The 23887-nt window shown below is 33.5% G+C and overlaps 8 protein-coding genes and 4 pseudogenes across 12 annotated transcripts, besides 1 other annotated feature; 8 read left to right on the forward strand and 4 right to left on the reverse strand.

The window, feature by feature from the left end:
- Positions 1-20: 20 nt before the first annotated feature.
- On the forward strand, positions 21-2219 carry TVAGG3_0977620 (uncharacterized protein; the record flags this gene model as incomplete). Its single annotated transcript, XM_001312697.1, has 1 exon — positions 21-2219. The coding sequence occupies one exon, from the start codon at positions 21-23 to the stop codon at positions 2217-2219; it is 2199 nt and encodes a 732-aa protein (XP_001312698.1).
- Positions 2220-2485: 266 nt separating this feature from the next.
- Positions 2486-4859, reverse strand: TVAGG3_0977630 (ATPase activity, coupled to transmembrane movement of substances; the record flags this gene model as incomplete). The annotated part of the gene is made up of 1 exon (XM_001312698.2): positions 2519-4849. One exon carries the CDS (start codon positions 4847-4849, stop codon positions 2519-2521), a length of 2331 nt encoding a protein of 776 aa, XP_001312699.1.
- A 2241-nt stretch (positions 4860-7100) lies between these two features.
- Positions 7101-23887: part of a mobile genetic element that runs on past the window's edge.
- On the reverse strand, positions 7813-8247 carry TVAGG3_0977650 (uncharacterized protein; the record flags this gene model as incomplete). Its single annotated transcript, XM_001312701.2, has 1 exon — positions 7813-8247. The coding sequence occupies one exon, from the start codon at positions 8245-8247 to the stop codon at positions 7813-7815; it is 435 nt and encodes a 144-aa protein (XP_001312702.2).
- Positions 8560-9135, reverse strand: TVAGG3_0977660 (uncharacterized protein; the record flags this gene model as incomplete). The annotated part of the gene is made up of 1 exon (XM_051253892.1): positions 8560-9135. The coding sequence occupies one exon, from the start codon at positions 9133-9135 to the stop codon at positions 8560-8562; it is 576 nt and encodes a 191-aa protein (XP_051079466.1).
- TVAGG3_0977670 lies at positions 9456-11158 on the forward strand (annotated as a pseudogene). The gene has a single exon. A coding segment is annotated over exon 1 (1703 nt).
- On the forward strand, positions 12806-14005 carry TVAGG3_0977680 (annotated as a pseudogene). Its single transcript has one exon. A coding segment is annotated over exon 1 (1200 nt).
- On the forward strand, positions 14044-15357 carry TVAGG3_0977690 (annotated as a pseudogene). The gene has a single exon. A coding segment is annotated over exon 1 (1314 nt).
- Positions 16020-16505, forward strand: TVAGG3_0977700 (uncharacterized protein; the record flags this gene model as incomplete). The annotated part of the gene is made up of 1 exon (XM_051253893.1): positions 16020-16505. The coding sequence occupies one exon, from the start codon at positions 16020-16022 to the stop codon at positions 16503-16505; it is 486 nt and encodes a 161-aa protein (XP_051079467.1).
- Positions 16940-17903, forward strand: TVAGG3_0977710 (annotated as a pseudogene). The gene has a single exon. A coding segment is annotated over exon 1 (964 nt).
- Positions 18694-19554, forward strand: TVAGG3_0977720 (KilA, N-terminal/APSES-type HTH, DNA-binding family; the record flags this gene model as incomplete). Its single annotated transcript, XM_001294819.1, has 1 exon — positions 18694-19554. One exon carries the CDS (start codon positions 18694-18696, stop codon positions 19552-19554), a length of 861 nt encoding a protein of 286 aa, XP_001294820.1.
- Positions 19572-20045, reverse strand: TVAGG3_0977730 (uncharacterized protein; the record flags this gene model as incomplete). The annotated part of the gene is made up of 1 exon (XM_051253894.1): positions 19572-20045. One exon carries the CDS (start codon positions 20043-20045, stop codon positions 19572-19574), a length of 474 nt encoding a protein of 157 aa, XP_051079468.1.
- Positions 20133-21263, forward strand: TVAGG3_0977740 (organellar and viral DNA polymerase type B; the record flags this gene model as incomplete). The annotated part of the gene is made up of 1 exon (XM_051253895.1): positions 20133-21263. A coding segment is annotated over one exon (1131 nt), but the record flags the coding sequence as incomplete, so codon positions are not given.

Below are 23887 nucleotides of genomic sequence, written 5' to 3' on the forward strand. Positions count from 1 at the left end.
ATTTTTTTACAAAAAAATGAATGGAAAGTAATATTTTTGAGTTAGTTAAGCAGCTATTGAATGCAAAACAAGGTAATGTAGAAGAGATACAATGGAAAATTCTTGAATTTGAAGCCAAAGAACTCTTTGATGCGTTTTTAATTTGCAATGAAAAAAATGTCGCATTGATGCTATTCTTTGCAATGAAAAACACAGATAAATTCAATAGATTTATATCAGAGATGAATTTTCAGGATATTTTTTCCATAATTGAAAATTTATACGAAAAGATTTCACCAGAAGCCGACGATCAAGATCCTATTATTATGCTTATAGACTACATTATCTCATTATCAGTTTCATTCTTTCAAACACAGCTTCAACAAATAATTAATTTTATTTCGCAAGATTCGAGCTTTATTGACAAATCCATTCTAACATCAGCAGTTTTACTTCAGAGTCTAGATGTTAAGAAGATTCCTTTTAGTATTAGAAAGTTTTTTAAAGAATTTGAAAATCATATCTTCGAAACATTCAAATCTAACAACAAAGACATTAATTTTAACGTATACTGCTTTTACATCTACACAATTTCAACCAAATTTCCAATTTTACTAAATATCGAAGATTTTTCTTTTATTTTTGCGACAAATTTAATAGAAAGCCATCCTAATGATCTACAAAAGTATCTAGACATGATATCATATATTATTATTGCAAAATACAATAATGCTTTCGAATTTTTAGATTTTTTATTGCCATTTTATAATTCTGCAATTTCCATTGACAAAAATATATCATTAAATTCAATAATGATCATAGCAGAACATGAAAACTCCCTTAAACAGTTTAATGAAAATCTTCATGAAGATTATCAACAAAACAAGGAAGAAATCTACAATATTTCAACTAATATTTTCATGAACTTTTGCAAAGATGATATTTTATTGTATGAAAACTATTTCACGTATTTAATGAACGTTGATCTCGATTTTATGTTTGAAAGAACATCAGAACTATTTCAAAACTATATTAATGAAGGAAAAATAGCTGAGGTATACCAGATATTCATTAATATTCCAAGAAATCAACAATTTTTTGATTTTATTTTTAGAAATCAAGAAACATTTATAAGTTTTATTTGCAGTAATGAATTTGTTATAGAAGAAAATTGTAGTTTACTTAAGAATTACCCAGAATTAATTATTGATGAAAATATAATTTCAAATATCATTCAAACTTGTAATATTCCATTAATTATCGATTTGTTTGAATCAATATCATCAAACAGACTGTTTAATTCTTCTGAATCTATAAGACAAATATGTAATTCTTTTATTGAATTAATTTCTCAACCAATACAAGTTTCTGTTGAAAGTGTTGACTTAATGTTATCATATTTGATTGATATAGTACCTGATTATGTACCAGATATCATAGAAAATTTAGTGAATTTAATTTTTGAAAATCAAAACCTTGTTTATTCAATAGAGAGCATAATAAACAAGTTTTCATTTGATAACCAAGAAATATATGACCAGTTTATCCAGTATTTGTTCAATTCTTGTGAACAATCTCCTCAAATTTTAAATTGTTTTGCATCTATTGTTAAAAGATGCGAAATAATCAGTGATGAAACAGTAGAATTCATAATAAATATGATACATAACTTCCTTGAAGTAGATTGCGCTAAAACAGCCAATTTAATCACTTGTTTTTCTTTGAATTTTAGAGAAAAAACAAAAGAAATCGGAGAAGAAGTTTTTCTTCATATTTCATCGTATTTCTCACCTGATGGATATGATATTAAAGCTATGGCTGATATGATATCGGCCGTTTACTCAATAGAAGAAGCAGAAGAACCTTTTCTTGAAAAAATTTCACAATCTTTACTGAAAATGAAAGATTGTTCAGCAACATATGCAATCAATGTAGGCTATGCATTAATGGTTGCTGCTGCTACATATTTTGCTCAAGAAACCGCATCAAAAGATTTGTATTTCGAAAATTTGATTTCATATCTTCAGAAATGTCAATTAATCGAAGATGATATCAATGAGTTAATTGACTTATATATACAGACTGCCAAAACCATCATTGTATTTGCAAAATTCCTCAATCAAGGCCAAAAAAGATTAATTTTAAAGAAAAACATCATCCAAATACTCAAAGAAGGAATCCAATTCCAAAAATCCAACCAAATCTGTGAGAAAGCTCTTAATTCATTGCAAACAAACTAAATTTGAAAAATGAAATTTTTATTTAACCAAAAGAAGTTAATAATTGACCAAAAATCAAAAATTACATCTCAAAATACGCCAAAAACCAAAAATCTATTTAATTTTTTTGTTAATAATTTTATAAAATAATAACAAAAAATAATTGAGAATAAATTACATGGCATTTGCTGGCAAATGACACGTAAAACTCTCAAATGTTGAGACCCTTATGGCTGGGTGAAAAATCACCCACGTTATTTTTATTTTATAAAGAAATAAAGTTTTTTTTTGTATATATATTAAAAGTTTATTAATTAAATTTAAACAAGCGCGGCGTTTTCATCATCGACGTACATTCTGTAAAGAACATTTTCGAGTTGTTCTACGATGATGTTGAAATCGTTCATTTGGAACTGTTTTTTTCTCTTTTCCAAGTTATCAAGTAACTGGACGACATCTTTGCAGGCAGGCATCAAGATGCTGTCTTCGTGTTGATCATCCAAAACAGAGTCAGGAATACTTTGCTTGCAGAACTCCAACAAGTTCTGGTTTGCCTGTGCTTTATTGATATCAGAGATATACATTGGCTGCAATCTGTAACCGCAGTGGTATTTTCTTCTCAATTCATTTGATGGTCCATCGAAAATCATTTGACCATTTCTCATGACGAACAATCTGCTTGAAATAGATTCAGCTTCTTCCAAAGAGTGAGAACTAACCAAAGAAGTAATTCCATATCCAGAGATAGCCTTCCAAATTGTCTGTCTCGTTGTGACATCGATACCAGCTGTTGGTTCATCCAAAATAACAAATTGAGGACTTCCAATGAAAGCCAATGCGATGCAAAGTTTTCTCTTTTGTCCGCCAGACAATGATTCAGCTCTATTGCCCTCACAAGCGGACAATCCGAAATGATCAATGCATCTATCAACTTCTGCTTCCAAAGCGTTCTTCGACATGCCTCTTATCAATCCAAAGAAATTCAAATGTTCTCTGACATTCAATCTGTCAAAGTAGACGTTTTCTTGGAAACAAATTCCTAAACACTGCTGCATCTCACTGAATCCTGCTGCACACTCATTACCATATAACTTCAACGATCCCGAATTGCAATCAATACTTCCTGTCATTGAATTTAATAACGTACTTTTGCCAGAACCGTTTGGACCGATTAAAATAATGATTTCACCTTTATCAATGAAGAAAGAAACATCTTGTAATGCATGAACATTGACCTTTCCACTATAGATCTTATTGATATTTTGTACATCGATGAAATGGCATTCTTCTCTGTAAGAAGCGTCAGTTTTTGAATTAAGAAAAACTTTCTTCCAATATCTCCATAAGAAAATGTTTTTGAATCCGATTGGAGGAGTTCCACTTGATCTTGGATACATCAAATCAAGGAACCACAAGATAAACAATACAGCACAGAACATTCCTAGCGCTATCAAAGCAATTTGCGATGTAGGAACGAAGTGATAATTAATAGCAGCATTTGAAAAAGAAAGATGATGACCATAAATATAACAATACATGAGATTATCAAAGAATAATGTTAGAGATCCTTGAGGGAAGAATCTGTAGATTTGTATTAATACTGTTAAGTCCTTTCCCATGCCATTGAGAATTCCAAAAAGTGAAGGGAATAAAGAAGAAATCAATACAACAATGATAATTATTGATTTGAAATATTTTTGAATATATGTCAAAATAACAATAATAAAATAGAAGAAATATTGATAAAGATTCAAGAAAAACATCATAACAAATAAAAACAAAAAGTTTGGTTTCTTTGAATAAATATTAATGATTTCTGTTTGAATTAGTGAATGCAAGAAAGAAAGAGAAAGATCTACAGTGAAACATGCCAAGTATAATATTGATTCTTTGGCTCCGGATATTTCAAGTAACAAAAATTGTTTCTTTTCTCTGAATTCAAGGAATTCTGTAAATGAATGGAAGAACATAAGGAAATCAGCAATAACAATAAACGCAGCAACTTGGTAGAACTCTGTGGCTGTTGTAAATTTCGTTGAATCGGTGATTCTGGAATATTTAATTTGAGATTGATAATTTGTCTCGTTATAAAGTACGTAACCAAGAAATTCAGACGCAACAGCATCAGAAAAAAGGTATGTTAGATTGTGCATGGCTCCACCTGTAATGTTGAAAACATTTGGAGATGGATTTTGGAAATTGATGAAAGTTTTGAAATTAGTTTCAAGGAATTCCTTGTAATCAGACTCTTTAGCAAATACAGTTATACTATTTGTCTTTTTGTAAGTTGAACTGTTGACTTTATTTGCTATATCAATTGTATATTTATTGGATGGATAAAATCCCATGGGCGTGTTATATTGAACTAATGTTATATCTGGATTTGGTAGAAAAGCCTCGTATTCCCATTCAATAGTAAGATCATCAGTTTTGCTGGTATCCATGGGCTTGTTTTTGGGTTTTACTGCGAGGGAAAGTAATGCTATGGCAATACATATGCCCTGGACAATCCAAAAGGAAGGTTTCTTAAATCTTAATCTAAGAATGAGGTTTGTGAACTGAGTATATATGTTCCACTGAGAGCGATTGGCTGTAGTTGGATTACTCTTTTGATCTTCAGACGTCAAGTCCTGCAGAAGGACCTGATTCATTTTTTAAAATACTCCTAAAAAAAATTTTTTTTTCTTATCACTTGAGATTTCTGATAGGAAGTGAAATACTTTTATTTTGAGATATTTATTATCTTATTGCAGAAACATATAGATTTCAACTGTTCCGATTTAATCCATATCCGATTTTTTATAGATCCGATCTAACCCATATCCGATTTTTTATAGATCCGATTTAATCCATATCCGATTTTTTATAGATCCGATCTAACCCATATCCGATTTTTTATAGATCCGATTTAATCCATATCCGATTTTTTATAGATCCGATCTAACCCATATCCGATTTTTTATAGATCCGATCTAACCCATATCCGATTTTTTATAGATCCGATCTAACCCATATCCGATTTTTTATAGATCCGATCTAACCCATATCCGATTTCTGTATTTTGATAAGTTTACAATAATACAAATAGTTATTATTAAAAAAATAATATAGAGATACAATGCCTGAGCAATCCTTATTTGTATTTCAACTTAAAGGCGTCATTTACAGACGTCTTCTTATCTTAAGAGGCACGTGGATATCATTTCTTGCAAATGTAATATTCTTCACTATTTTCACGTGCATTCCAGTATTTATCCCGCTTATATTCGATAATATCAAAGGACCAGTACACAAATCAACAATTAGCTTTAAGAGCTTCAGAAAGGAAAATTTGTCCATAGCTAGAATTCGTACCCCAGAATGTGCGGATGGAATTTGTTTTCCGAATGTTACAGATATAATTAAGCAGTTTGCAAAAGAAGAAGCTGAAGTTGACTTAAATGTGATTGATTTTGATAGTTTTGACGATTTTAACAAATGGCAATATAATCGCTGCAAGACAGAACATCACACAATGAATGTTGCATTCGCTTTCCAAATCAAGAGTTCAACAGAATTCATTGTAGCCAATGAAACAGATAAACTCACCGTAGAATTCGATTACGATTACATGTACAATAGAACAGAGCCAGACTTAGATGTTGATGTTAGTGATATTATCAAACGTGCCTTATTTAAAGCTTTCCATCCAGAAGATCCGAAAGCCGACATTAACGTATACTGGGAGTCAAAACAACTTAAAGGCTTCGATTCATCGGCGTTGTTCGACTCAGCTATTTGCCTTCTTGGCCCGTTATTCATACCATTGGCAAGTTTGAGCTTATTATCAATTACTTTAGGAATTCTCATCGATGATATCCAGACACCAATGCGTCCTTACATGATAGCCAGCGGCTTGTCGAGAAAAGCCTATTGGATCGGAAATTACATATTCGATTTCGGAATTTCAACCATATATAGTCTAATTCTCATTGCTATTTACGAATCAGTAGAAAATGTATTATTCAGAAAACTCGCTTACATATCAATACCCTTCATTTTAATTTCGAATATTGTTACTATACCTTACACCTATTTCTGGGCTTTTATTTTCAAGAGCAAGACAATAGGAACAGGTGTTTATTCAGTAGTTAACACAGTTTTGTTAATAGCTATGATGGTTGTCAAAAGTGTCCTTTCAAACAAGAAAACAGCAGATATGATTGGTGGAGCTTTCTCCATTCTTCCATTTATTGCTTCATTGAATGTCATTTCATCAGTTGCCAACCAATTGATAGAATTAAGATTCAATGTCCCCAAGAAATACAATTTCTTCTCAACAGGTCCTCAAAGAACAGCAATTGTCATGTTTTTCATTGATCTTTTCTTATGGCCAATTATTGTTTCTTTCGAAGAATACTTAATTTTCTTTGCAACAAAGACAATGTCAAAGATGGGCTGGACAGGACATGAAGGTGAGTTCAGAAGAGAAAAAGATAAACATATGAGAACAAAAGAAGCTACTGATATGGAACAAACCATTTTGAATTCTTCATCTTCAGAGAATTATGTAATTAAAATCAGAGATGTGTCGAAACATTTCGTTGATTCTAATGGTAAATCAATATACGCTGTTAACCAAGTTTCTTTGGGTATCAAACAAGGTTCTTTATTTGGTTTCCTCGGTTCGAATGGTGCAGGAAAGACAACATTGATGAAAATGATATTGAAAGAAGAACCACTTTCAAACGGATCAATCGAAGTTGAAGGTCTCGATATCGATTTAGCATTTGATCCAACAAGAATTGCAATTTGTCCACAGTTCGATGATCATTTGACGAAAGAATTAACCGGATATCAGAACTTGAAGTTCTTCTGCTACATCTATAACAAGACAGGTGTAATAGTTAGTATACCTAAGTCGTGTACTGTGGCACTGCGCGCCTCCGTACACAACTTAGCGGTTTTGACACTTTACGAAACCGTTAATGTATATTTTACAACACAAACACAAACACCAACTTAACCTTAAATATTTATAAAGCCGCCAACCACTTCACCTCACTAATGAAAAAATAAACGTTTTCACAAACGACTTCACTAATGTAAAAAATAAACGTTCTCACTTACAAAAGTATTGCAACTCCTCCCATTGCTGTGCTTCACATAACAGCTCATAATCTTCTGACTCACTTTCTTCTTCATATAGGTCAAAATCACTGTCAAAATGAATGTTAGTAAGTTTTGACAAAGCTAATGAAACACGTTTACCGTTTGTATCGTATGCTTGTATAAACTTTCCATTCTTCATTCCTTCATAAACGCTCAAACTAACTTTACCCTTTCTCCCTCGTATCTGATAGAATGTATTTTCACGAGGAACGAAGAACAAATTCTTGAACTCATGACCGTTGTAGTTTGTTATCTCAATAGTTTTCGTCATTTACATCCAAATAAAAATTTTCAGTAAAATAATAAAATAAACTTAAAAATTAATGATATCACCACCCTCACACGTATGAAAACATAGCGCAAAAATAAATTTAGGTGAAGTGGTGAAATCTCACCTCTTTTTTCACCTCTTTTTTCACCCTAGCCGCAAAGCGGCTCTGACCCTTTGGGTCTGTTGAATTCATTACTTTATAACTCTCTTCCTTGGTTTCTTTTTAGTTGCTTTCTTCACGTCTGTCTCCAGCTTAACTGTCTTTCTTCTTCGTCCGTAATGATACCAGTTACTTCCACCAGTCAATGGGTCAAATGGTCTTTCGTAAGGGTTTCCATACATTCCATAGGGACCATACGGAAGAACTACTGGTGGAGAAGAAACATTTTCTTTAGTTCCATCGACTCTATTTAAATGCATTGTTTCACCTTTCATCTGGTCATTAAAGTCTTTTGCATGTTTTGCAAACTCATCGTCCTTTCCTAAAGCATTTTCTGACTCAGTCGCAACCAAATTGGATGCTTTATTTATGAGCCCTATTTTATTTAATCTTAACTTCTTTGCAACCCAGCCTCCAATCTTTCCTTTATTTGCATCTAATGTCTTCGAAACTCTTCCTCCACTCATTTTATTTACTGCGTCATAAGCCCAAGTGCTTTTGCTCCAAATGCTAATGCTTTTGTTCCCATTGCGCCTAAAGCTGCCCAAGCTACCATTTACACCATATTAAAATCATCTCTCTTCAATATTATCTCATAAAAGTTCTTTACTGGAGAAAGTCAATGAAACATAAACATTCTCACGGGCTTCGCCCTCACCGCTTTGCGGTCTATCTAACTTCTTTCTTATATCATCTATACGCTTCAAAATGTCTGAACAATTGCTAACATCTTCTACAACAGTTATTTCATCATGAATGACCTTCAAGAACAAGCTCATTTAATATGCAATTAAAATCATCTCAATAATGAGTCCATCCTTTCCATCTTTAGGTAGCACAACATCTTTCATTGAAGAAGGTTCGACAAGTCTTATGTTAAACTTACTGACAAAGTTTGTTATACTATAATGCTTCGGCGGCGAATACATGTAGTTTGAAAGACATAATATAGATTCTTCAGCAAATTCACTTATACTGGATTTTATAACAATGTTCTCACGAGACCAAATACCACCAATTGACAATCTTGTAAGCAATCCTGCTGAACCTTCTACTGTAAACGTCGATGGTAACATTCCACGAAGGTCATCTATTGACATCTTTGAGTCACTGAATTTAAATATTTTCTTAAAGCAATCGTCATTATCTAACCATGCAATAGCTTTGAAGTTTTCATTCGAATATACATCTGCTTCATTAAATGTAAAACCTGACTTCTTTGCAGAGATGACTTTAAAATCTATTGAGTTTGTTTCAAAATTATATGCTATGGTAACTTCTGAAGGTAATGGATGCCCTTCCGCAGTCAGTTGTTCTCTCACTACCGTTTGAAGCTTTGTGTTAAAAACTTTCATGTCATCTCCTGTGTCTAGGTTCACATACACAGCAATAGGAAAACTATCTTGCTTCTTTGTTCATCATTATATCTCAAAACATTAAAGTTCTTCAATAATATTGTCTTCCTGCTGGAATACTTCTAACTTGTCTTATTTCAATAGCTTTCTCACCTCCTACATACTCTACCCAGTGTCTTGGATATTCATAAGTATACTGACTTTCTTGAATTTTGGTTGGTTTCATCATAACGTGTTCATAGTATATCTTTATACTCTTGTCAGTTAGACTCGGTGCTATGTTCTGAATATTTCTGACTTGCATTTTTAATGGAGATAAAATGAAGCATTTAATACATGACGTAGATGAAGACATGAATGAAACTACAGACAAACTTAACTCTTCTCTCATTCTTCCTTTCAGTAAGGACTATGAGTTCTGTTCAAATGGTGTTTATTTCTATTGTGGAAAGATGGGTTCAGGTAAGACATTTAACCTCATTCGTCATATACTCATAACAGAACGTTTAGGAAATGACTCATATTATGACCAAATCATTATATCAGCAACTTCAGACTCTATGGACTCAACAGCGAAAACATTTATGTCAAAAGTTCAAGCCTCTGTCGTTAAAGTTCCAGACAGTGAACTCATTGAATTTCTTCAACGTTACATTCGACGTAAGAGGAAATATTATGCCATCGTTGAATTTATACAGTCAGGAATGCAAAAGACTTCAGAAGAGATGGAAAGAATTATTGACAAACACCACTTACGTCAGTACTCAGGAGTTTACGATATGAAACGACTGACAAACTACATTCTGTCAAAACTTTCAAAATACCCCTTCAAAAAGTATCCTTCAAACACTCTGCTCGTTTGTGACGACTTCGCCGGAAAAGGTTTAGTGTCAAAACCAGACTCACCATTAGCTAACATCATAACTAAAGTCAGACATTACCACTTAACTGTAGCAATACTTATGCAAACATGGCGTTTTTGCTTTAAACATAAAACGTCTCATAACTGACTTCGTTATCTTTCAAGGTTTCTCACGTTATGATATTGAACTCATTTGGAAACAGTCAGGTATAACATTACCTTTTGAAGAAATTTGGGAAGCATATAAGTCTCTCATCTCTCCTCGTTCATACCTTGAGATTCATATCATGACTAATACCATTAAAGTCAAAAATATTCCATGGGAACGACCAACATTGTTTTAAAGTTTAACCTTCAATTGACTGATGGTAAACAAATTCCATGCATCTCTGTCGCCATTTCTGTTAATATTTTTGCTGTCATTCATATCATCCACTTCCCCATCCGTTAGCTTTTGAGGATATGCGTTAGAATAGCTGTTCTTAAATGAAGGCTTTTCACCTTTGAGAGCATAAACTCTATAACTTTCTGCATACTTTATGTTTGAACCTCCTGAGCCATCATTGACATAAATTTTTATAGGCTTCCACCCTTTGTTCATGTTCCTGCTTCTTCCCTTAGCTCTTTTGTTCAGTAGTTCTACATCTTTATACACAGCACCTGTCTCAGTGAATTCAACAATATTTTCATTCGTTAGCTTTACATTCAAACCCTTGTCGAGTATATTGTTCATTTCATACATATAAAAGGTTTTTATTCTATATGAAATGAGAAGCAAATCCATCTTAGCTGGTGCCGTTAATGTTCCAATTGAACCAACATCAAATGTTGACTCACGAACGACAAACAATATTGTCATAAAGAACTATAGTTCGGAGAGTGTTTGAAAGAAAAAGAACCAGAGCTGAAATCCGTGAATTTAAACCAGCTTCAAACGCTAACGCTACATCAGATGTTAAGTTAGAGTATCCACCACTGGACCAAATTCTTTCAAGAGAAGCCAACGACAACCCTTACACAAATGTTCAAACAAATCCTTCAGATAACGTAGACCATTACCTTCTTCAGTTATACCAAACAATTTTACTCAAAGACGATAAGAAGCTTTTGACAAATCTTATAAGTAAGAACCAAATAATTCTAAACAAAGGAGGACCTTGAAAATGTTATCTCACGAATAACAGGGAAACAATGTGTCATTGACTATCTCGACCCTGAAATCGAATGCTGTGGTCAAACGCCATATTCATGAAAATAGGTAACATCCGCATCATTGAAACACCAGGAACACAGGAGTTGATTTAAGTATAAATATTCGAACGAGTATACAAAACTTCAACAGAAGATAAACTTTGCTTGAAATATGTTTTAGTAAATTAAAGCAATTTTAATATCTATCCAAAAACTTCTTCAACAGTATCGAACTCATCTTCATAATGCAAACCTAATCTTATTGACTTGGTGCAGGTTTTCACTAACACAATATAGCGCTTTGCGCTCGGCGCCTTTGACGCCTTTTTCTGTTCTCTTGACTGACATAACTAACTCATTTGTTTCATCAAACAGCAACAACCAAAGTTCATGACCTAATACATAACATTCATACTTTATATTTTTAGCTCTGAGTTCTCTTGTAAGCTGTTGCATTTAATATTTTCTAAAAAGTCAACTTCAACAGTCATTCGCACTGGTGCCTTCAGTTCTACAGGCTCGCCTTGAAAGTCAACTAGTCTGAATTGCATGTCTTTCAAATTATGAGGACTAATGCGAAACCCATTTACCTAAATGAGTTGCTATGACAGGAAACGTTTGGAATGAACATTGAATTACTGCATAACAGAAAGATTTATTCTACTGAACCTTTACTATTAAACTCCTGAAATGCCTGTGACATTAGCTATTTTGACTCAATGTACAAACAATTACCATAACATACGTATGGAACAGATTTCATCTCAATCGTTTTGTCAACACTTTTCAAAGGAAATGTCATATGGTATGCTCCTAAAAGAAGTTGAACTCTATGACTCATTCGTGTTATCTTAAACTCCTTTGCATAACTGAACTTCAAAAACTCCTGCAAATAAGTTTTAACATTCATTAAGTTTCTTCGTTATCCTTGTTTATTGTAGTATTTATGAGAGCATTTAACACTCCAGCTAATGTTTCCATCTTATATTCTACATTATTGTGAAATCTTATTTCATGCTTCTTTCCATCTATTTCAAACTCCTATGAAATCTGTTTCATCTGTTTATGACAAAAGTTGCGATAGTATTGAAGTCAACAACTCTGAAAGCAAGCTTCATTCTGAAGACCTAAGTTGTTGTAGCTTTACTGTCCGTATTCGTTTGGGTCAGTACTTTGCAAATAGAACAACATTTTATTCTCATTAAAATATGACTATTGCTGCATATGCGTATGAAACAAAATGAAGCAAGAAGAGCACATGAACTAGTAAACGAAAACTCAACTTTAACCATTGAAGGCAATGATTTAGTCATTGACGATGGAAAAACTAAAAAAAGTCATTGATTTCGATACTTTTAACACTTATGACCCATTCATTACAATAAGTAAAGTTCCTATCATAAATGATGGAACGGTGCAATATATAAATTCTACAGTAGATGCCTCATTAGTGAAAGTACTGAATGTTCTCATTGAATTGTTAAAGAGCTTTCGATTTGACGACAACATTAAATGCCTAAAGAATTTAGTCATGAATGAGAAACAAATTATTAGGCGTTGCTGGTAGCAGTAATGATGTACACCTTATGACATTAGAATATTATAACGAACATAAAGATGAAACTGAAAGGAGAGAAGGGTGACACCGGACTCAAGGACCTCAAGGACCACAAGGAATACAAGGAATACAAGGACCTCAAGGCGAAAACGGTTTGGATGGAAAGGATGGAAAGGATGGAAAAACTGCTAAATCATGGATATGGGACCTTATAATACTGGTTTAACAGCTGCTTCATATGGAGTTCTTCAATACCAAATCGGAAAGATATGGCAGTACTTGGTGAAGAAAGCTTTAATGATGTTAAAAATGCTTTGAACTTCATTTCAAATGGTTCGGATACTATTAAAACTTTATCTGGTTGGATTGCAAGAAACAAGGAGTCAAATAGATACTGTAAGACGTATAGCAAACAATGCACGTACGGGATTGGATACTTTACGACAAGCACAAAATACACTAAAGGAAGCAAATGATATTCTTGGCTCAGTATCAGACATGCATGAAGATTGGCTTAAAGGTATTGACAAATCTTTAAAAATCACAGTCAGTCTATTGCTGACTACAAGAAAAGTATAGATTTTTTACATAGTGCTATGGACGTACATGATGGAAGCATAAGGAACTTACTTAATGCTAACAATAACTTACCAGGAACTATTAAAGCATTTATAAAGTCCTTTGTAAAACCTGGTGCTCTAACATTTAGGTCTTTGAGAGCAAAGAGCATTGAAGTCAAGAGATGCAGAAACTCCAACAGAAACTCCAGAAGGAACTGAAACAACAGAAACTCCAGAAGAACCACCAAAACCAACAGCTAATGAAATATTGTTCGAATATTTTCCAAGTACTCTGTTCTCATTGCATACATTCAAGAAATACTTAAGAAAGCAGACTTGACTTTAGGAGATGATGAAAGTTCTGTATATCTTTCGTTCCAATTCCAAATAGCAGAACTTTTGAGACAGATATGCTTAATGTATGACAACATCTCTGATTTCACAAGATATGACGACGACCATGACCCCGAACACGGTGAAGAAGAAGTTTTACAAACATCCATTAAGACAGGAAAGGTTTTAAACTCAAAGTTCATTATTGACACCAAAGATGGCGAAGTGGACGTTCTTCAAGAGCTGAAGAAAAATACTTCTTCGGGAGGTGGTGGTAGGCATGAACTTGAAATAAATGAGATAGAAGAGAAATTAGCCGAAAAAGCAGATAAAGAACATAAAACACAATATCTCCGATATAAATGAACTTCAAGCTACATTAAATAGTTAAGCGGACAAGAACCATGTTCATTATATACTTCAGACGAACAGATATAACGGACTACCATGGATATTTAACACGAAGTGATGAAGCGAAGACAAAAAATGTTAATGAAAGAAGATATAAATACATTCGTGCTAAAGGTTATGACATAAGCTGTACTGTACAGTATGATGTAGCTAAAGCACCAGAAGCATTTGGTTATACCGGTGAAATTTATGCCTCTACTTTCAATGTTAACGGTGTATTAGTTGAACCAAGATTTACTTTGAGAGTTAAGTCAAAAATAACGTTTGAAGATGCTATTAAAAGTAAAGCTGACAAAGTTGAACTCGAAGCAATGAACAAAGTTTTGAAATCTCATAAACAAATATCTCCGATATAAATGAACTTCAAGCTACATTAGACAGTAAAGCTGACAAAAATCATACACATAACTCCTTCTCAACTGTTAGAGCAGACGACATAATATTGAACTATACCCTTGGTTCAAGTGCACCTTTAGAGAATCCAAGTACAAGCGTAAAAGATACACTAAACTCCTTAAATAACAAATGTATGAATATCGAAGGTCATGTCAGAAACTTTGAAACACATGAACTACCAGCAATGTTAGATAAAAAAGCAAATAAGACTCATACACATACAAGTTTTACAACTGTTGGTATAGAAAGTATTGAAGGAACGGTTGAAGAAACTGGTGGGGATGCATTATATTGTAAACCTCCTAACTTTCCACAAGGTTTAACATCGGATGACGACATAACGACGATGAAAAACATTAGATGTAAAGATGTTTATGTCATGAAGGATGAACATAATATTAAATTCACTGCTCAAGATTTATATGACAAGAAAGCAGACAAAACAGAGCTTCAAACATTAAAGACAGAAATACTTCAAACATTATATCCTATAGGCTCTATTTATACGTCAATGAACTCAACAAATCCAGCAACAGTTTTTAGGTTTTGGTACATGGCAGCAGATTGTAGACAAATTCTTATACTGTGCTAACTCTTCAAAGCAAACAGGAGGTTCGAAGAAAATTACTGAAGCAAACCTTCCACCGCACACTCATACAGGAACTACAAACACAACAGGTAGTCATTCACATTCAATAACAAAAAGAGGTTATACAAATCTTGCAGCAGGTTCGGATAGACAGGGAGTGCATAGATATGATATTTCAAGTGACCCAGTAGATTCAAGCGCAGGTATTTTCTGTGGAACCGCAGGAAATCATGCCCATACTTTCACAACAAATCCAACAGGCTCGGGTGCAGATTACATGCCACCATTTGTGACTGTATTTGCATGGTACCGCGTTCAATGAACGCGCTTGAGCCTGCTTTGCGGACTTACCGCCTAGAATAAAATCTTTAACTTTACATAAATGAGCTTGAAAGAAGTATTCGAACAACATCCATGGAGGTCATTTAAGAAGTTCAATGAAGCTGCAAAGAGTTCGGGATTTACTAACAGAGCTGAAGTTAAAAAGTTCTTTGACAAAAATGTTGTACATCAAACAAAAATAAACCCTTACGACTACTTTTTACCAATTTACTCCAACACTCCTGACGCATACCAATTTGACACTCTCATTCAAAGCAGAAAAGGAGGACATAAACCATTCCTCATCTTCATTAAATGTTAACACTCGTAAGCATATGCATATCCAATGAAAAATAAAGGAACTCGTGAAGTGTTAAGAGTTTTACAAAAGTTTGTAGCAGAACATAGCCCAAGTACTTTAACATCAGACCAAGACGGTGCATACCTCAGCAACGAAATCACAGAATTTCTCATTAAGCATAACATAACTCACTACACTACTGAAGACCATAACCATAACATACTCGGTATCATTAACCGCTTCATAAGGACTCTCAGAGATTTAAATCAAGAGCGAGACTTTACCGAAGAAACAATGAAACATTTTCATCGAAGTTTACAATTCCTCAACACATTCTACAACAGGAACATACACCAAATTCAATGACACAACAACAAGAAGAAAAGTATATACAAAAGAAACGAAGTCAAACACAAAATATCAGAAATTCAACACAATTTACTCTCATTCCTGGAACAAAAGTTCGTGTAGTTCTTGACGACAAACCGTTGACAAAGAAACGTTTAAGGTTAAGTCGAAATTATTATATCGTAGACTCTACGCAAGGTAATGGATATCTTATAAAAGCTGCTGACGACTCCATAGCATTTTACCCTCGTCATAAATTAGTCGAAAGTAGTAATGGCAAACTTGCTGAAACCATTGACGAAGCAAAGCGAGGAGTGGTTATTGAAATACTTGACTACAACATAAACGATGACACTTATAAAGTAAGATATGAAGGAGGCGTTGAAGATGTTATACCATCTAAGAACTTGAGAGAATCTAAACCAACTCATCTGGGACCATTAGAGCGGGAGTACTGGAAAGATAAAAACATGCCAGAAAGAATAAGAAAATTCTTCTAAACTTTTTCATTAGATGTAAATCAGACATGAATGAGAACAGTCATGTATTATTAATGGTACCATTTATTTTAACATAAATTTACACCAAAAATAATGTTAAGGGTAGAAGGTTAGATCTAACCTCATTTCTAACCTCATTTCTAACCTCTTGAATTTTCATGACTTCTTCGTAAATGTTTTGTCAAGACTTCTTCGTAAATGTTTTTTCACCTCTTTTTTCACCTCTTGAATTTTCATGACTTCTTCGTAAATGTTTTGTCAAGACTTCTTCGTAATGAGTGTAAAGGACCCAAAAATAATGTTAAGGGTAGAAGGTTAGATCTAACCTCATTTCTAACCTCATTTCTAACCTCTTGAATTTTCATGAATTTTCCCGAAATAAAAAATAAAGTTAGTTTTATTTTTTTTATTTTTTTTTATTTTGTATAAAAGACATGATTTCAACAATCGGCACAACAACAGTTCAAGCCGCGAACGGCGGGACTCTGTCCACAACAACAGCACCAAACTCGTTAGTTATGAATCCTACGTCAATGTTGGTAGAGATGAAAAACTTCATTCCTTCTTCATATACTTTCGAAACAAAAATCCAGAAGATAAAGCAGGAACTTTTAACAAGTAATTTAGACTGTACCGCACAGGATGAAACAAATGAACAGTATCTTTATGACATGCAGGACATTATTGACCATTTACCTAAACTACCTGAAATTCAGCAACAAAAACTCGCTATTCCTGAATTCGATGAAATAGAAGTGAAACAACTGACTCAGTAGAAATAAAGAAGTTCATACGAAAGGTAAATTATGAATTCCTTGGTTTTCATTGCAACCATAAGGTTATGGACAAAGATTGCGATATGGTATATAAGAATGTTTCTGACATATATAAATCCGGGGAGTTTAAGACCTACGACAACTTTGTTTCGTTAGTTGCAGAATGTGTATGGCAGATAAGAGATAAAGATAGAAGAGGTAAGGTATGGAATGAACAGATAAAACCAACTGCTTCAGATTTAAAGAAAACCATTGACGCTTTAGTTGTTTTAGCAGGTAAGGTTTCAGAATATAACGCAAAAATGAACCCGCAATGTTCTAAATGTAAAGCAGCAATTAGAAAATATAACTACTCCGTCAAAGAGATAGAACGTATGCGAAACGACTATGCAGACTTAAGAAAGAAGTAGAGAAACCAGCAGAAGATAAAATGGACATGTTAGAATTTCTGAACAAAAACTATCCAACAGCAGAAGATTTCCTTCTATCTGACGTCAAGAAGAAATATAAAGAAACCTTCGGCATTGTTAAAACATTCGATGTACTAAAAGAAGAAATAGAGGCTACAAAACTGTTTAGAGTCTCACGAATTCATAACGTTTACCATGTAAAACGCTTATAAAATAACTGGGGTAGAAATGAGGTTAGAAATGAGGTTAGATCTAACCTTCTACCCTAAATATATTTTTTATTGAATTCAGCACAAAATTCTGAGTAAAATGACATATGGCACGTGTCAAACCGTTAGTTTTCACAAATTTTAAAAATTGCTGCGGAAAGTTCGTCAAAAAAGTGAAGGTTCCCGACGATTTCAAACCGCCATACTTTACATGAAGATAGTTTACAATGTCAACTAAATATCATGTACGATAGAAACGGTTATGTAAAGTTTACATTTTGTAAAGTTTTGTCCTGATTCAAGACAAGTCTTGTATTTTTTCAGAACAAGTCTTGTATTTTTTCAAGACAAATCTTGTCCTGATTCAGAACAAGTCTTGTATTTTTTCAAGACAAATCTTGTCCTGATTCAGAACAAGACTTGCACTTTTTCAGGAAATCCTATCGTCCAACTTTACAAATGTCACTTTTTCAACATGATTGCATTTTGGTCGGGGAACAACTTTCTCTCAATTTTGCCACTTTTCTATCGTCGTGTTTTGTCACTTTTCCCTCAGGGTGTGTGTCAGAAAATATCCAAAATCTTTATAGCCTCGTATCTCCTTCAATTCTTGACGGTTTGACATGTATGACACACCATTCAATTCAGAATTATGTGCTGAATCTTATGACCTTCATTTGTTCGTGACTTCTTTTCACATATGTAACCATGAATTTTTGACATTTCCTTATGAAAGAAAAATAACGCTAATTTTATTTTTATTTATTTTTTTATTTTGTATGTAAAGACAGTAATGTCAACATCAGAGAACACAACAACTGCTATCGTTCATGAAGCCATAAATGAAGAATACGAGTGGGTTCAGTTTAACAAACAACTCCGTCTCATTCGTTCAGTCAAAGACGATATGTACCAAATGCAAAGTATTTTGACAGCATGTTATGCTCCAGATACTAAACTTCCTAAAGACTGGTTTAGGAACCAAAGCACCATAGAACTATTAAATGAAGCACAGCGAGACGTACTTTTTTCTGAAAACAGTGAAGAACAGCGAGTAGGTAAAAAATCCCAGTCGCCAAAACTCTATGAAAATCGTGAAAAATTGCCAAACGGTTTGAGAGGATATTATGTTCATAGACTTCTCGTAAATGCTGTAGCAATGTGGGCTTCACCTCGTTATGCTTGGTATGTTTGTAAACTTCTTGACGAAATTCATAGACAAGAACGTGGAGAGCTGGAAAAGAAACTTCATGCAAAAGATGAAGTCATTGAAGCAAAAGACAAAAGCATACAGAAAAGAATACCACGTTCGGTACCAAAAGGAAAGGAAAAGAGTTATAAGTATATGATTTACGCTGAAGAGATGGAAAATGAAGAAGACAGAGATATGGTTATGTTGCATTTAGTCAGAAGAAACAACAAAAGCTTTTATGACCTCGCTAAAATATATAAATCTGACAGAAACTGGTTCTATCGTGAAAACTTACCGATTTCAATGACACCGAATGAGCAAATAAAGGAAATTGTCAAAAATACTCTTCCTCAAACACACTATGACATCAAAGGTTGCACAATACTTACATTCAAAGAAGACTTAACATTACTGAAGGAAAAAATAACAGAATATTTCGATAACTTCAAAGAGGAAGAATAAAAAAAATATATTTTTGCTTAAATAGCTTCAGGGTCAATTTCTTCAACCATTTCACTTCCTTCGTCAATGTCAATTGAAGCTTCTTCAACCTTTGGTAAGAATTTCTGTATAACATCTTTGTTCGTTATTGTCTTCAGAGATGAAGGATAATATTTCACATTTGTTTCACCCTTCTTATATTCTTTCTGTTCGGAAAGATTCATAGCAATACTGAAGAAGTCAATGTTAGAGTTCTTTATAACAGTATAATGAGTATCTTTGACATTCACGAAGATACTCTTTTGTTTCAAAACTACTGCTAACTCTTGTGAAGTATAACGTTTGCGGTCAATGACAATAGCTAATGGTCTGACATACTGACCAAACTTAGATTCTTTCACAAACTTCTTGTTAAAGATAACATTAACGTTTGAAGCACCATTGAACTCATTCTTGATGGCAGTAGCGAGAGCATTGTATGAAAAGAACTTGCAATCTTGCATGTGTTTCATTAAAATAAAAATATTAAATTATTTTGAAAAATAACTTAAAAATAATCTAATTTTTTCAAAAAAATATTTTTTTATTTCCTACTAAAGATGTATCGGAAGTTGTCTAAGTTAGAACACTCGGAAATAAAACAACTTCTTACAGAAGCTAATATAGAAGTAGCAAAGCATTACGCAACAAACAAAAAAGCACTCGCTGACTTCATTAAAGACTATAATGGTGCAATAAGTTATGATAGAATTCATGAGTTCATAAAGCCGCAACGCGGCGAGGACGAAGTCCATGCAATAGCATTTCCTTTAAATGACGTTGCTATTGACTTATATCATAGACGTTCAATACCTCATGAAGTAAGGCGTGAGATGTTTGACATAACAAATGCGAACGTTGGTGAAACAAGAAGAAGAGACGACACACTGAAACAACAGAGAAGAGAGATGTTTAAAAGTGCTATAGAACAAGTTCGCAAAGCTAACGATGTCATTCGTTCCATTGACGACAAACCAAAAGAAGGTGAGAGATGGTTAAAGAAAGATGAAGAGAATAGGAAGAGAAATGTGAAGTCAGGCAATAGACTCATTGACTTTAACATCGAAGCTTTAGATGAACCAAACAGAGACTACTTACACAAACATTTCGGTAAGGTTTTCATGAGACTCTTAGAGAAAATTAAAATAAACTCACAACAAAGATGGATGGTATGTTATAAACTTGGTGGAAAGTATGAATGTTCTACGTTAAACCTCAATAATATTGGAACATTACTACATCAGCTCTTGAAGGAGAACTTTATATCAGAGATAGAAGCAAATGCTGCAGGTATTGTTGAAATGCACTATGACTTCTTCTTGACAAACATAAAGAATCTTACTGAAATAAAGATGTATGATTTAACAGAATATGAAGGCTTAACGATGTCAGATGTAAAGAAAGGCAAACCAAAAAAGAGACCATATAGAGATGAAAGCACACTGACAAATGACCAGAAAGCCATTTTGGAAGCTCTTAAGCAAACAGGAAACCCAGCACTTATAGAAAGCTTTTGGAAAGATAATGGTGAAAAGAAGTTTTATAAGAAGAGAAGCGGTCAGTTCTGGAAGTATCTTTGCACATTACCTATAAATCTTGAACGCTACCAAATCTTCAATGAACTGAACAAAAGAACTGCAACACTTATGACAGAAGACAATTGTTTCGTTTATGCTTGCATTCAGGCTGGAGTAAATGAAGAAACTATTGACCACATGAGAGAAGTCATTCGTGTTAGAGACTTTCCTCAAAGTAAAGTACAAGAAATTTCTGACGCAACAGGTATAGCATTTAATGTTACCATTGGTTATTTCAATGACTCAAGACATAATGAAATAAAGAGATACATACCAAAAGAATGTAAACTGTTAGAACTATTGACTTACTTCTTGTTGAAGACCACTACATGCTAAACGAAAGATTACCAATGACAACATATTTCATTCACAACTATATAGAAATTCTCAAAGCTTGTGGTGGAATGAACATTGAGAAACAAATGAAGATTTATACAAAGAGAGAAGATAAATATGTAGTTCGTTATGATAGAACAACACCGTTATGGGATGTTATGAAAACATTGTGGGAGTGCAAATATTTTGAACCTATTTCTTATGGAGAACTTTTCACATATACTACTGACTTATATAAACAGAACCTTGCACCATTTAAAGATTTGACATATGCTCCAAAGTATTGTGTACAACTGAAGAAGAAAGCAGAGTCAAAAGAAGTAAATAAAGCTAAATGTAAATTCATTCCTGAGCACGTTTTCTTTGCTGACTTTGAGTGTAGTACGGATGGCTTTCATAAAGCTTTTAACATATGTTACGACAGTGAAGATGGTTCAGTGAGTGAAAGCATATGGGGTCAGAACTGTGCAACAGAATTTTTGGAAAGACTCCCTGACAAGAGTTTAATATATTTTCACAACCTCAGTTATGACATAAACTTCATCTTAAGACACATGACAGAAGTGAAAGGAACTCCCATCATTAAAGGTTCACGAACAATGCAAATAACTGGTTTATATAAAGGACGGGCAATTATTATAAAAGACTCTTACAGTGTTATAAATAAGAAGCTTAAACTATTTCCTGCTATGTTTAACTTACAAACAGGACCGAAAGAAGTATTTCCATATAACTACTACAGCAGTGTTTTGTTAGCAAATGACAACAGAACTGGTGTCATTTCTGAAGCATGTAAGTTTATCCGGGATGCAGATACATTTATGAAAAACATAGATTCCATCAAAGGTTGCAGAATAGATGAGAACCACTTCGACTTAGAAAAATATAGCACGTTTTACTGCAAACAAGATGTAAGAATTTTAAGAGAAGGTTTTGTAAAGTTCCGCAATGACTTATTGAAAGAGTTTGATTTAAACGTTTATGACTACGTTAGTATTTGTTCAATTGCTAACAAATTGTTTGAGAACAGAGTATACTTCCCGAATGGAAATCTTTATGACCTCTCAAATAAACCAAGAGAATTTATTTCGAGATGCATTCAAGGTGGAAGATGTATGTTGTCAGATAACATGAAACAAAAGAGCAAAAAGAAACTCATTGCTGACTTCGACACTGTTTCATTATATCCTTCAGCTATAGCAAGACTTTATACTTTAGAAGGTATTCCAAAAGTATTGAAGGAAGAAATGTTAAACACAGAGTATCTCATGAGACATTTATTCGATGATGACCAAAAGGAACCCATTGGTGAAAGTTTATGTCTGGCTTCTTTGTTCTCATTAAGATAACAGAGATTGGTATATACCCAGACACTTTCATTTAATAGTTTGCGACCCTGAACTAAATCCAGAACTTAACGTTCCAAGAAGTTCAAACACTTGCTGTCTCATGTATGTTGACCATATAACATTACAAGACCTCATAAAATATCAAGGTGTCAAATGTGAAGTGTTGCAAGGATACTATTACGATGGAAACAGAGATATGAGAATAAGAGATGAAGTAAAGAAGTTGTTTGAGTTAAGGTTAAAGTATAAGAAAGAAGAAAACCCCTTACAAGAAATTATAAAACTCATTCTGAACAGCATTTATGGCAAAACTATTCTATCTCCTATTGAGTCAAAAATAACCATAGTAGATGACAAAGATGCTATAAGATATGCTATAAGAAATTACAACCATATAGTGAAGTTCGAAGGTTTGGATGGTTCAGATAAAACTATTTTCAAGCTAACGAAAAGCATTTGCAGACACTTTAACTTCTGTCCACTTGGTGTTAATATTCTGTCTATGTCAAAACGTATTATGAATGAAGTATTCTGTACTGCAGAGGACATGGGTCTTCAAATATTTTACCAGGATACCGACAGTATGCACTTATATAATGAAGACATCCCAAAGCTTGCAGCAGAGTTTAAGAAGAGATACGGTAGAGAACTTATAGGAAAGAACCATGGTCAATTTCATAGCGACTTTGCAGAAATAACACCTGGAAAACAAAGTTTAGCTTATAAAAGTATTTTCTGTGGAAAGAAGACCTACATAGACTTACTCACGAATGATTTAAATGAAGTTGCATTTCACTGCAGAATGAAAGGCGTGAAGCAAGATGTTATTGCTTTAACCGCTAATGAAATGTTTCCTGAAGCTATACAATGCTATTACAATGAAGATAAGAACATTCACATACCTGTTGGAACATATGACAAAGACTCTGAGTTCAGTTTAATGAAACTTTACAAAGCACTTTATGATGGTCAAGAGATTGCATTCGACTTATGTAAGTCATGTCAACCTTGCTTTGCTGAAAAGTTCAACTTTTCAATAACGACTAAAACAAG

This window comes from Trichomonas vaginalis, chromosome I (genome assembly GCF_026262505.1).
Source record: "Trichomonas vaginalis G3 chromosome I, whole genome shotgun sequence".
Lineage (NCBI taxonomy): Eukaryota > Parabasalia > Trichomonadida > Trichomonadidae > Trichomonas > Trichomonas vaginalis.